This window comes from Eucyclogobius newberryi, unplaced genomic scaffold (assembly GCF_026437365.1).
Source record: "Eucyclogobius newberryi isolate DKJ021-1_F unplaced genomic scaffold, fEucNew1.0.hap1 SCAF_14, whole genome shotgun sequence".
In the NCBI taxonomy this organism is placed as follows: Eukaryota; Metazoa; Chordata; class Actinopteri; order Gobiiformes; family Gobiidae; genus Eucyclogobius; species Eucyclogobius newberryi.
In genome coordinates this window covers 22,578,140-22,591,404 of record NW_027315768.1, presented here as the reverse complement: position 1 = coordinate 22,591,404, position 13,265 = coordinate 22,578,140, and the positions used below count along the sequence as shown (strand labels likewise).

At 38.6% G+C, this 13,265-nt stretch overlaps 1 protein-coding gene across 1 annotated transcript in view; it reads right to left on the bottom strand.

The window, feature by feature from the left end:
* Positions 1-13,170, bottom strand: part of abcb6b (ATP binding cassette subfamily B member 6 (LAN blood group) b) — an 18,780-nt gene extending 5,610 nt beyond the window's left edge. The window contains exons 1-17 of the mRNA XM_072443946.1: positions 12,954-13,170; positions 11,387-11,479; positions 11,241-11,317; positions 11,051-11,166; positions 10,854-10,975; positions 9,857-9,966; positions 9,720-9,785; positions 9,514-9,639; positions 9,369-9,445; positions 8,385-8,448; positions 7,042-7,127; positions 6,840-6,897; positions 6,578-6,682; positions 3,667-3,841; positions 3,474-3,586; positions 3,269-3,363; positions 1,172-1,240 (exon numbers count right to left, since the gene is read on the bottom strand). Coding sequence (XP_072300047.1) covers positions 1,172-1,240; positions 3,269-3,363; positions 3,474-3,586; positions 3,667-3,841; positions 6,578-6,682; positions 6,840-6,897; positions 7,042-7,127; positions 8,385-8,448; positions 9,369-9,445; positions 9,514-9,639; positions 9,720-9,785; positions 9,857-9,966; positions 10,854-10,975; positions 11,051-11,166; positions 11,241-11,317; positions 11,387-11,479; positions 12,954-13,170 — 1,769 coding nt within the window. The remainder of the gene's footprint in view (positions 1-1,171; positions 1,241-3,268; positions 3,364-3,473; positions 3,587-3,666; positions 3,842-6,577; positions 6,683-6,839; positions 6,898-7,041; positions 7,128-8,384; positions 8,449-9,368; positions 9,446-9,513; positions 9,640-9,719; positions 9,786-9,856; positions 9,967-10,853; positions 10,976-11,050; positions 11,167-11,240; positions 11,318-11,386; positions 11,480-12,953) is intronic.
* Between the last annotated feature and the right edge of the window lie 95 nt (positions 13,171-13,265).

The window sequence follows — 13,265 nt, the reverse complement described above, 5'->3', positions numbered from 1 at the left end:
AAATACATCCAATGTGACTTATTAGACATATGCCATATTTGTTGTTGTTTAAAAAAATGTACCTTGGTAAAAGCACCCTAATGTATTAAAATAATCAATAGTTCAAACATTTTTTGTAACATAGAATGAAATATATGTGGGTATTGTACTACATAGGTTCTTTAATGTAAAGTGAGTCAATTTACAAGTTACATTTTGAATTGAACCCTTTACAAGTCCCTTTCAACATTATGGATCAGAATCACTGGTAAATGGATTCACTTAAGTATTTATACATTTGTTTGGTTCAAATGCCTGTAGTTTGTTACATGTTGAAGCCCTAAAGGCATTCTGAAAATGTGTGAGAAAGGAAGTTTTCCAGCCCAGCTCCTATATCAAAGGATTTTATGCATGGGTGGTTAAGTGGCAGCTCCGTGGTGTGTGCGTTCCTCCCTCTGGGCATAAGACTGATACCACGGCGTTTAAGGGTCACACACATAATGGTTTTGATGCAGAGATAACTAATTAGCCGCACTTTGGAGACACACGGTCACTCAGGGATTACAGCACACTCACAGAGAGGAGCTGTACAAAAAGAGACATTATACCACAATATGATTGTAAGAGCAAAACATATCATTGTTGATTCATGAATCGTATAATAGAAGCAAAAGTAAGTGAATTAGTCCTTTAAAGTGAATTCAATCTATATTCCAAAATAGTAACCTAAATGTAAAGCAACTATATTTTTCTGTGGCAGTTTATGTGACAGTGACAACTTTACTTAATCATTCATAAAGTTTGATATTACAAAGTTAGTCACATACTAGAGGTATGGTGATTTATGAATGTAAATGAATTGGTCATAATGGCATTTGTGACTAATTGTAAAAAGATGATAATTCTTACAAAGAATTGTAACTCATTAAAATTGTCAAGATGTTGTCTGGTCTAACTTGGTCAGTATTGACATTGTTTGTTCCATGAGAAGAACTATGTCTTTTGTATTTTTTGTGTTATAACTATTAGAATGTTTAGTGTTTTAGGGAAAGTTGAGAAAAGACGTGTCCTTAGATCCCCTGTGGGCTCTACCTTTGGTGTAGAAGGTTTTAAGACACATTTTTATATGATATATTATGTCATTTTGACAATTTGTAAAATAAACATTTTGAATAAATGAACATTCACTTACCTTCCTCTTTCAGCTATTTGTCCTGCGTGAAGCACTAGGATCTGGTCTGCTTCTACAATAGTGGACAACCTGCAACAGATTTCCATGTCATTCTCTTATGGGCACATTCTCAACAAACATCCCTGTCTCCCATTATCACCCGTTTGGCTTGAAAAGAAAACACAACTCCAACTCTCAGAGCCCAATGCCAGCCAGGTTTGTTTTGCAGACTTTCCTTTACTCACTAATTTGCTTGAAAGTATTAAAGTGAGGTATAAACAGTTTGGCTGTAGCGTGAATCCAATGTCAAATGAAGGTTAAAGACACAGTTGTTTCAAAGGAGACATTTGACTGGTGTCATTACAGCCAGGGAGTTTCAGCACACACTGACACACACATGCACTTCCAGGCGAGTGGGTCGCTCTGGGCTGGAGAACTCTGGGTGAACCTGTCTGTGAATTATTAAAGTCAGTATTTATGATGAGAGCCTGATTAAAGCCACACTCAGCGATCTAAGTGGCTTTGTGCTGCAAGTCGAGAAAACCAGGACAGGGCTGAACAGACAAACAGATAAAAGAATGAACAGGAACGTTTTATTACTTTATTTTTTATAGTGTTTTGCAATTCACATTCCTGAAATAAAAAATGTTTTCACTCCCTTTCAGAAGAACTTGAAGACCCCTGTGAGGCAACTGACACTTTGAGCAGCTATTCCTGATTCATTGAAGTTTGGACACATCTAAATAATAAGAATTTACCATATCATTATTTAAATTATAATTCTATGAGTGAGATGCATATGTTATTCATATTATTAGTTGCAATGGATTACAATGCTTATTTGTAAAAGGCAACCGTTTTACATGTGAAAGTTGAAAATGATGATCAAAATACAAACAAACAGATGCTTGGAGAAGCTTGGAGTCCTGGTTGTCCCAAAGCTGAAAGCCTCTTTAAGCTCCTGCAGAGCACCACTTATAAAGACTATCTTTGGATGTCCACCTTCAATATTTGATGGAAAACCTGGGTCACAGGTAGAGACTGCTGACGTCAGTTGCACTCATTCAGGCTTTTCCCTGTCACCATGTAGGCTGCAGTAAAGATGTGGACCATTGCTCACGTCCCGTTTACTGTGAGGTCCCAGAACCTCGTCTGACTCGCCGCATACCTTAACTGACATGTAGTCGAGGTAAACTTGTCTTATCTCAGAAACTTCTTACATAAATCAAAAGGAAGAGTGAAGGAATTTAGATGGTTTTGTGCTGACTGCGTGTCCACTCAAGGAACGACATCAGATACATATTTACGCCGGAACTAAAAGATCTTTGTTTCAAGTCCAGGATTGAGAACGACACCTTGACCATTGCTGGATACAAACACATTCTCTGTCCTGAATCCTTTTAGAAAAACATGTATTTAACCCAACCTCTTATCCAATGTAAAACCTGGATCAGTGTAATCAATAATAATAATAATAATGTCACTCTTTCAAATAGAGATTTAACCAGTGTAGCTGTTAAGCCCGGTCCATCTGCTCCATCTTCTGAATGTCTTATTTCATTTAATAACTATGGATTAGATAAAAGACTCAACGCAGAGTCAGCAACAATAGAGAGAATTATAATTTCCAAAGAAACATAACACTGGGTTGCTCAGCTTTCTGACCTGTTATAGGATTATTTTGAACATAGTTTTATGTCCTACAATATTTTACAATGAGAGGAACGCAATTCAACACTATTGCCCTGAACCTTTCGTGAAGTCTTTGTTCTCGGAGGTAATTCCATGATATTTGACCCTTGACATGTTTTAATATCAGCGAGTGTCAGAGCTTTTAAATTTCACTCTACCTGATGAAAAAACAGACCTGTGTATCTTTTACTTTTGTTGACCTGTCACCACACGTTGTCACAAACTTTTCAATCAGCTTATCATTTAAGCTCTCAAACCCTTTCTTTGTGTCCATTTTAATCCTCTTTTTCTTTTACCATGACCCTGCCACTCCTTTCATCTATCACTCTCATGCTTTTGATGTTGACATTACAAGCCCCACCAGGCTCTGCAGAGAAGTAAACTATGCTTTACTTAATATTTGTATTTGAAATGTCGTATTGTCACCTGTGTGCCACTACAATGGTGGTTCTATGAGAGCAGATCTTTGCAAGAGAAGTCTGGATGTTTCTCTCTGTTTGAGTGTCCAAGGAAGAGATGGCCTGGAAAAATGAAGTACAAACCTTACGTAAATATAAAACAACACAGTGAATAGCATGTGATTCAGAAAACACCCCTGGCCTCCGCTAAAGTGTAACTGCATGTCTCTGACCTCGTCCAGCAGGATGATCTGCGGCTGCATGAGGATTGTCCGAGCTATGGCCACTCTCTGCTTCTCGCCTCCACTGAGCTTCAAGCCCCGCTCTCCCACCTCCGTCTCATAACCTAATCATGATCAGAACCAACATTACAAACATGACTCATGTCCGACATGATCATAGAGCAGTGTGTGGCCACAGCCTGACCCTGAGGCAGCTCCAGTATCCGGGAGTGAATGTCTGCCGCGCTGGCCGCCTGCTCCACCTCCTGCTGCGTCGCTGTGATCCGGCTGTACCTGATGTTGTTTCCGATGGTGTCATTGAAAAGCACTGTGTCCTGAGGAACCACTCCTATGCACCCTCTCAGAGAAGACTGGTAAACCTTTTCACAAGGAACACAAGAATAAAGGTAAATGCATATGATCGCAATCAATCGACAGAGATGGAAACTTTCAATTTTGATCACACAGTTGTTTAAAAATGTAAAATTATACAATATAAATTATGATTTTTAAAGCTCTACTCTGATCCTGATCTTTTGAAACTGAATGCATTCACAAATGCACATACATGTACATCAATGTTGCATGGCATAATTCATATTGTACTATATAATGCATGCTGCCCCAGGTCACAGACTTCTAGATGTAACTTCCTGTCTCCTGACCTCAACTTTTAATGCATCTGCGACAAACTACCTTAGATGACAACCTGGATATACACACTGCTCATGATAAGCAGATTATATAGGTTTATTTGCTTCTAATTCACAACAAGGTGTAGGTTTCATTTGTTGTTCTAAATAAACTGCCCAACAATGATTAACAGGCCCTAATTTCATCAATTGTATTATGAGTATGTTTTTTCCATCTTTCCAAAATGGCACGTGTTTTTGATTTTAAATGAGGAAAAGCGTATATACGGATATATTACAGATCTGGAACACTTTAAGGAAATGTTCACCAATAACTGTTGAACCAGCTGTTCTCACGCACAGAAAAGTATTGCATTTTCAAAACAAGTTTCTTAATTCTCAGGCCAAAATGCTTCAATGTAATCCAGTCTAAGTGTCATAAATATCCTGTGACTAGTATTAAAGTATAGGTGGAGGTTTTCTTACATGTTATAATGTTTTGGCTGGTCCCAGAACATGCCTGCCTGTTTTATACAGTATGACTTTTCTGATGCAATTTTCTTGGGGCTGGTACAATGAGTAAAACTGCTTGTGACTAGCTGAGGCAAAATACCGTTGTACTTGAAGTATGGATAATAAAACTAATTTCCTAAAAATCAGATGACTCAATTATTCAGACGTTTGAGCAGCGTCCGACTCATTTGAGCTTAAATCCATCTGGTGGCCATATGAAGCCAAACACGGTCAGCTAAGCAAATAAAAAACTTGTAGCCCATATTAGAGAAGTTGGTTCTAGGAAAAGGGCTTTGTCGTGTTAACAAGTAAGCACCAAAAAGTTGTAATAAATGAGCACAACATCACACTTACTCATGGATTAACTATGGAATGGAGGGTAAAAGCATATCTGGTGCTTTTACTGTGACAGGTGCAGCGGTTTTTACAGCTCATTAAACCACGACTGTCCCAATACAACTAAACGCACTGGTTTTAACAAGGCCGAGACACAAATAAGAGATGTTTATTCCTCTAATAATGATATGTGTAAAATAATTAATGAATGGAACTGGTATTCAAGATAACAATGATCTGAGACACAAGACTTATGTCCAAGTGTCTGGACAATAAAATGGATGGTCTACGTCCTGTAGAGAAAATGCCCAAAACTAACTGATTTATACACTTTACTAGCCAAAATATAAGAATTAACATTTCAAAAATTGTGTAAAAAGAAAAAATAGTCAATTACTATAGTGAAGTTTATCCAGGAATTGAAACAACACATTTTCATCAATCAGTAAATTACAGATAATTCATGTTTTCTCTCGCTCTCTTTTTAAAAAAAACGACATCTCATTTCTCTCCCTCTTCACTTGGTTTTCAAAAAGACCAAAATGACTAAGAGAATGACTCAAATGACCAAAACGTGCCCATGTGTACGTTCAATGTCCACCTGCTGTTATAATTACAGACTGCTCTTCTTGTTAGTTTTCTCTTTGTCTTTGTCCTAATCCGCACTTGTCCGTCCTGGTCAAACAGGCGCGGTTAATGCAGCGATACGGACACTAACTTGAGCTTCAACTACAATAACAGGGCTATCCATACACAGAGACACACATCTGGCGTCTGGACCCGCTGTTACATTATTCAAAAACCTTTTACTATGATTTATTCACAGCGTGACTGGAGCTGACACACTAGGACCTGCTAAGTCTTTGAGGAGGAAGACAGAGAAAGTGGAAGTCAATGTGTGGGAGTAAAAGCCCTGACCACAGACGGCAAAGACCAACTTCAAATCAAACTGCAAATACTGCAAGAGATACTACTTTTATCATATTGCTACTTTGTCGTGTGCAGCTGAATAATCTGTATAGAGATAGTAAATTGTGGTATGAGTAAATACTGTGTTGTAAGACTGGCAACAGGTTTGTCATTGTCCTAGTCTTTAACAAGAATAATGAATATGCAATAGATGTTCAGTCATATTGATCTAACTCTAAAGTGATTGGGATTGAATATCTAAAAACAAATATCACTGACAAACTCTGCCGTGTTTGATGAGAGGAAGCAAAATGCATAGAATAGCGGGATAGAAATGTATCTTTGGCTCGCTACCACATAAAAACATCATAAAACATAAACAGAAGCAGTATTACAAGAGATACATTATGAAAATCAGTTCATTTCTGAGGTCAGTTCATTAGCATTAAACTGTATAACATATTTGTTGAGGTTTATGTATCAGATAAATGCGAAATGTCTGTAAAATGAATCATAAAAATGCAATAATATCACCTTATTTGAAAGTTTACAACATAACTTTTAAAACTTGTATACATTAAACTCTCTTTTTGTAGCATATTTTACTATAAACAATATACTTTGCGTACAAAATTTAGCATATCTTCCAATCTAGATTCACAATAATATCTTCCATGTGACAATATAATTTACATATAAACAGCATAAGTGAGTAGTTGTGAGTACCTTGGAAATGTCTTGACCATCAATACGAATAGATCCACTCCGAAGATCATAAAATCTAAAAAGCAGACGCAGAATGGAGCTCTTTCCTGATCCCGACGGACCAACCTGCACACACATGCACTCACAGAAGATTACACAACTAAGGGGAAGATTTGTGAATTAAACTTTAACATATGCTCCAGGACAGATATCGTCTCTAACAGTGGTATCCAAGTGTGTGCTATTTCAAAGTAATGCATGCTGGGAGGTCAGAGAAACACACCAGAGCCACCGTCTGTCCGGGTTCAACTGCAAAGGTCACTTCTTTCAGAACCTCCAGCCTGCAGATGAAACAATGCAATGATGTGATCCATGCAGAAAATGAAGCCCTGAGTCAACAGTGGATCCATCAACAAGTTAATAATATTATAGTATACATTTGAACATTTGAGTTGTTTGTTTAGACACGTTAGATAGATTTGTACCCTGGCACATAGCTGAAACAGACTTTTTCAAAATCTACTCGTCCTGCAGTGACGTGCAAGTCCTGAGCCTCAGCAGCATCCTGCACCTACAAGTGAGAAGAAGAGAATCAGCAAAAAAGCACATATGAACGTCAATAACAATAACAATGTACAACGCAAAGCAACAATAACATCGCCATCGCCAAGCTGCATAATGCATCTTTAATTGTGGTGAATTTCTCAAGTGTTTGTACAGAAAGGAGTTAAAGGAACGCTGTTGAACCCCCAAAACATGTTCTAGTAATGTTATTAATTTGATTTATGTAATATTTTGTTGGCTGTATGCTTTATTAGACAGGAGAGGACAGGGTGAAATGGGGAATGAGAGCGAGGGAAAGACAAATCGTCAAAGTCGGGATTCTGACCCACGACACTGCGGCCAGTTTCAAATAAACACACACTTTATCCACGTAACAGCAAGTAGAGATACTGCGCCGATGGAGAGCATAAACAAGAAACATGTTTAAAATAGTTTAGTTCAATATTTATTTAACCTCCACATTCATCATTATCTTTCCGTTGACCTTCCACGTCTCCTCCGCTCCTTTCACTCCATTCGCCTGCTGTTTCCCAAGAAAAAGGGGAGCTGTGTTTTCAAGGTGCTCTAATGCTTTTGTGCACATTCATGCGCCTGTTTACCATATCAAGGGCCAGTGACTGTAGAAGACTTTAGCGAGGCAGCCGGAGGACGCCTTTTTCCCACCAAAACACACACATTTGGACATGGCACGCACTGACACTGCCCCACGAACGCACACAGACACACAGCGGAGCCACACAAACACTTGTTGACCTCCTAATCCGCTGAGCCATGACTGCGGGTTACCAGAAAGACTTAAGCGGCCTGACAAAGTGTCTGCAGGCACAAATTCACACCTGCTGCTGAATATTTTAATGTGATTCGACCGCGAGAGGACTTAAACTTGAGTTGTGCATTTTTGACATGAATAAATGATGGCATGACGTAACGATGGCGCATTATGTAAGAAGAATGTGACTGATAATAGCTTTTAATTCAGCTGCATCAATTAAGAGTTGTTCGTGCTGCATATGGAGCTCAACGGTGACTTAGTGTGAGTCTTTTGCTAAAACAAATTAGCGAATTATATGTTTGTTTTATTGTTTTATGTTGCACTGAATCATCAAGACAAGTTCTATGTTTGTGAATTTTGTTCGTTGACAATGGAAATAAACCTGTTCTGATTCTGATGGTGTTGTTAATGTTCCTCGTATAATAATGACTAAGTCCTTTACATTGCTGCAGTCATTAAGTACAACACAAACTACTTATTGTGCCGACTGACCTCCACCTGCTCAGTCAGTAGATCCAACATGTTCTCCATGTCAACAAACGCACTTTGAATTAATCTGAAAAAAAGACAGCAAACGATTTTTCATGTGACATCTCAACAATTTACAATCCCATTATTATAGAACTGAGCTGGAGGAGAGGTGATACGACTACAGTGTGATTTACTGCTTTACTGTCAGATTGCTGATGCTTTGACCTTGTTTGTTGTTAATATTTCTGCAATTTAATACTTGTTCTATCCACGTGAAACAAAAACTGGCATAAAGTCCAACCATCTTTGACAATTCTTCAGAAGAATGTCGGAAAGTGGAGCCGTTATTCAACCTCGAAGACGTGATTGTTGTCAGTTGAAAGGACTTTGTAAGATTAATATTTGTGAAGTTTGTAAAGCGAATTCATAACAAATCATCAATGTAATTTCTTTCAAAAACAGTGAATCTCCCACAGAGTTATTAAAGTGCCTCTGACAGGTTGGACGATTCATGGAACTAAAACGCAGTTAAGATAAATATAAATATTTTTATATTATGTATATTTTATATCTTTGCTAAAAATGTGAAAAAAAGTATTCCAGAATAACTAATTTTTTAGGTTTATAATTTCACTTCCTGTTTGTAATTGATGTCATCTCAATGGGAAGTTACACAGCAAACACTCGTATAATGTCACAATTATTTTGATTTGACAAATAAAAATATATGAGAGCGACTTTATTTCGTTGAATTCAAGTTTAGAGAGTCAAAAAAAGTTGTTTCTTCGTGTCAATTCAGCATAAATGTTGTGATGTCACTTCCTGCCATTTTTCTACAGATTTTTTTTACTTTTCTCCCATTCGATTGGTGCAAAATTTGAAAATCATAAAACCCTGTCATACTTAAGTCCCCTGCTCTCTATCTGAAATTATGACACGATATAACTTTAATAACACGAACACAACCTATGCTCTCGAAAATCTTGTATGAATCTAAGTGAATACCTGTAGTAAGTCCCGAACCAGTTGAGCGGAGTGTAGAGCTGGATAATGTAAGTCCCAAACAAAACATAGTCTCCCACCTTTAGAGATACACGAAACAATTAAAAAGATGTGTGTGAAAGTATAATATAATAATACTCCACATTACCTGAAACTGACCCTCTGAGACCAGGTGAGCACACAGCAGCGATCCAGCCAGCAGACCTGAGCCGATGATGACATTCTGGGTTTGGTTTAACAAAGCCAGAGTTGCAGAGCTCTTCCACTCACACTGCTGCAGAAACATGCCCAGAAATGATTCAAATATTAGGAAAGTTTCATTAGCAAATATTAATTACAATGACAAAATCTTACTTGAAATCTGAGGATAGCCTTTTCAAAACAGTGGGCCTCGTACTTCTCAGCACTGTAATACTTTACCTGCAGAGTGAGGCATTCAAACGTAAAATAACATCGTTTATTTTATATTTTAATATTACACTATGAATTACAGTTTCAAAGTTGAGCAGAGAGTCCACAGCTCGAGTTTTGGCATTGTTGTCCTGAATGTTCATCTCCCTCCTATATTTGGTTCTCCACTCAGTCATGAGGATTGTACAGGCTGCAAAGAAGGAAATATACATTAGTTTATCAGAAATAACCTCCTATGCTTTTGATATAAGTAAAATCATGCTTTAGAAGTAGGGCAGGCTTAATTAAGGACACATAGGTACACACATAGGTACTCTCTTAATATTTGCCAGGTGCTGATAACATTACTTTAACACTGCAGGGTAGGTATTTATTACCTTGTGGGGACTGAAATTGGTAAACACAGTCACTTTATGGGGACGTGCCTTCCTTATCGGGACCAAAATGAGATAAATCCTTCAATATTAGATCAACATGTTTTTTGAGTTAAATATGGGTTAATTTAGGTTAGGTTATGCTTTAGGTTAAGGTTAAAGAAGAGCAATCTCCAGGAAATGAATGTAGGTCAATGTAAAAAGCATATTGAAATATAGATAATACTGTGAATGTTGTTTAAAAGATATGAGAGAGATATTATTGTTTTAATGAAAAGGTTGCAAAAAATGTTGTTGCGTTGTTAACTTTTAATGTCAATCATCCCTGGTGCAATCATTTCTGTCCATATAACAGCTGTAAATAAGAGTGTTATTTTTATTTTATAAGTATAAGATTTTTTTCTACAAGAGTGTTTTTTATAATTCATCAGTTTTTTTGTTATTTACTTCTGTGCGTAATCTGTGTTGCAACACTGTAATTTCCCCATTGTGGGACAAATAAAGGTTATCTTATCTTTTAAATGAGGGTATAAAGTAATATTTCTGCACATAAAACATTTCACATTTGTCGAACATGTTTTAACACATTTCTGTCGGATTGGCATAATATCGTATGACTATCGTTATCGGGATGTAAAATATTGCATTTTTATCATTTTTTTGCCCACTTTTTTGCCCGGAACATTCAAAGCCATGGACATACTGAGATAAAGCACCATGCAGACCAACACCACGAGTCCAAACCAAAGGCTGAAATAAGAGCTGAAGTAGACAATGGCGATGAAGATGTCACAGATGGTGGGGAGGATGCTGAACAGGATGTAGCTAAAGACAAAAACAAACATTAGTTCTGATCCTAAGAGCTGGGAGGTTTCTCCATCCATCCGGCCTTGGGCGCACCTCAGCAGGTTGTTAATGGACGACGTGCCCCGGTCAACGCTTCTCAAAACGTCTCCAGTTTTCCGGTCCAGGTGCCATCGAAGAGACAGAGCGTGCAGGTGGGAAAACAAGCGCACCTCAGAAGGGAGAAAGAAGGGCCATTTCTCAAGCGTAACCAAGTGCAATGACGCAAGGATCTGGGGGCTGGTACCTGCACGCCTCTGCTGGTAAACTGCTGCACTTTGATCCACAAAAACTGACGCAGATTACTGATGAAACCAGACGTGCCTAGTAACGAGCAGTTTTAGTTCAGCTTTATTTCACAATTTGAAATACTAGTTTGGCATGACCGCTCACCAGCGCCGCCTCCTTGTAGGAATTTGAGCAGCGTGTAGATGCACACGGAAGCGACAAGTGAAGTCCAGTTACTTCCAGCAGACAAATCATTTACTGAAACACAAAAATAGAAGGTGATCGAGGTCATCTTCTAAATGAACACTGATGATTGCTTGAATAGGATGGTAATTATAAAAGGTGAGCAGAACGTTGCGTTTGAGGTTTCTTTAAGAGTGTGTGATTAAAATGGGGCCTCACACACTTGGCAGAAGGAGTTTTGGGGGTGGGGTTCGCTCCCAGAGACAAAACGTCCGTTGTAGAGCTAAGTTAACTCCACCAAAAGGCTGCTAATGCCCGTTAAGCATGACTGGCAGGAGAGGTGAGCGCCCATAGAAAATGGCAAGTACACATGCACAAACACATACACACACACTTAGACATAGACACCCCTTTTACCATGTCCCAGTCTAAAGACGCACTTGGCCCCGCTCTCACTGCCCTGTACTTTCATGACACTCCAACGCCGGAACAAATGGTTTCTAAAAGAATTGTGACTTCTGTCAAGGGGGAACATAAGGTTAGACCAAGTGGTGAGCGTTCATAAAGTATGGATCAATCCCGACTCAGTTTCCCCCCCCCCCCCCGTTTCTAGTATTTTTACTTTTCTGTGAAGCACTTCTTTGGATAAATACTTTTATCCAAAAGCCTTTTCATTTGTTTGAAATATTTGCACAGTGCTGTCGAGTGGTCTAAGCAGCAGCTGGGACGGCCAGACCTCCCGCTCAGACAATTTGCTGAATGTCTTCTCTGCTCTTTTCCCCTATTTCATGCTACACTGTCCTGTAAATTACAGGCAAAAAAAAAATATTTTATATTACTTATTTTATGTCGTTGAGAGAAAATTATGTTATTTTGTACATTTGCACATTTGCATAATAATTGCTTATCAGACCAACATCACATGATCTCTCTGGGTGGAGTCTGCTTGTTCTCCCCGTGTTACCGTGGGTTCCTCCCACTGTCCAAAGACAGACATGTGTTAGGCAAAGTTGGCAACTCTAATTTGCCCCAAGTGAATGAATGTGAGAGTGAATGCTCGTCTGTGTGTCTATGTCTCTGTGTTCCCAAAGTCACTGGCTCCAGTCCCCGAATGGGTAGAAAATGAATGAATGAACACATTAGCTTGGAAAAAAAAGGATGTCAAGATTATTCGGTTGATTGATAATGTTATCAGGTTTCAATCTGATCATAACCAAATAATACTAATTGTGACAAATTTAGAAGCAAAATTAAGTATTTTTAGTTCAATTTACAGTCCAAAAAATAGACCTAAATGTAAATAACTGTTGGTTCTATTTCATTTTATTTAGTATCAAAATAATCATAACACTAACATTTGATATCGTGACATCTCGAGATGAAAAATGATAATTCACAAAGCAGCTGTTCCAAAGGTTTGAGAACACTGCCATCTGCTGTTCAACATGGGAACATCCCTCCTCGTAATACACAGACATAATAATAATAATAATAATAATAATAACGTTATTGTTTACGTCCTGCTGATGTCCCGCCGTGTCTTGCTCACCGATATTTTTGGAGTAGACACCAGGAGGCACCAGGACGTTAACGAGGCGCTCAGTGACCAGGAGCCCCACACACAGCAGCACCAGGCCCTGCAGACACACCGAGCCCCGGGCCGGGCCCCGGGGCCACACATAGGGCAGCAGCAGACGCACATTGCTCCTGATGCCCTGCCACGAGGGGAGAGAGGCGGGGGACGGGACCTGGACCAGGGTCAACATGACATGTGTCTTTATTGTCTGATGATCATGAAAAACAACACAAAAATACACACTTGCGACAATGTTATTAGCCTAGATGTAGAGCCAGTTTATGA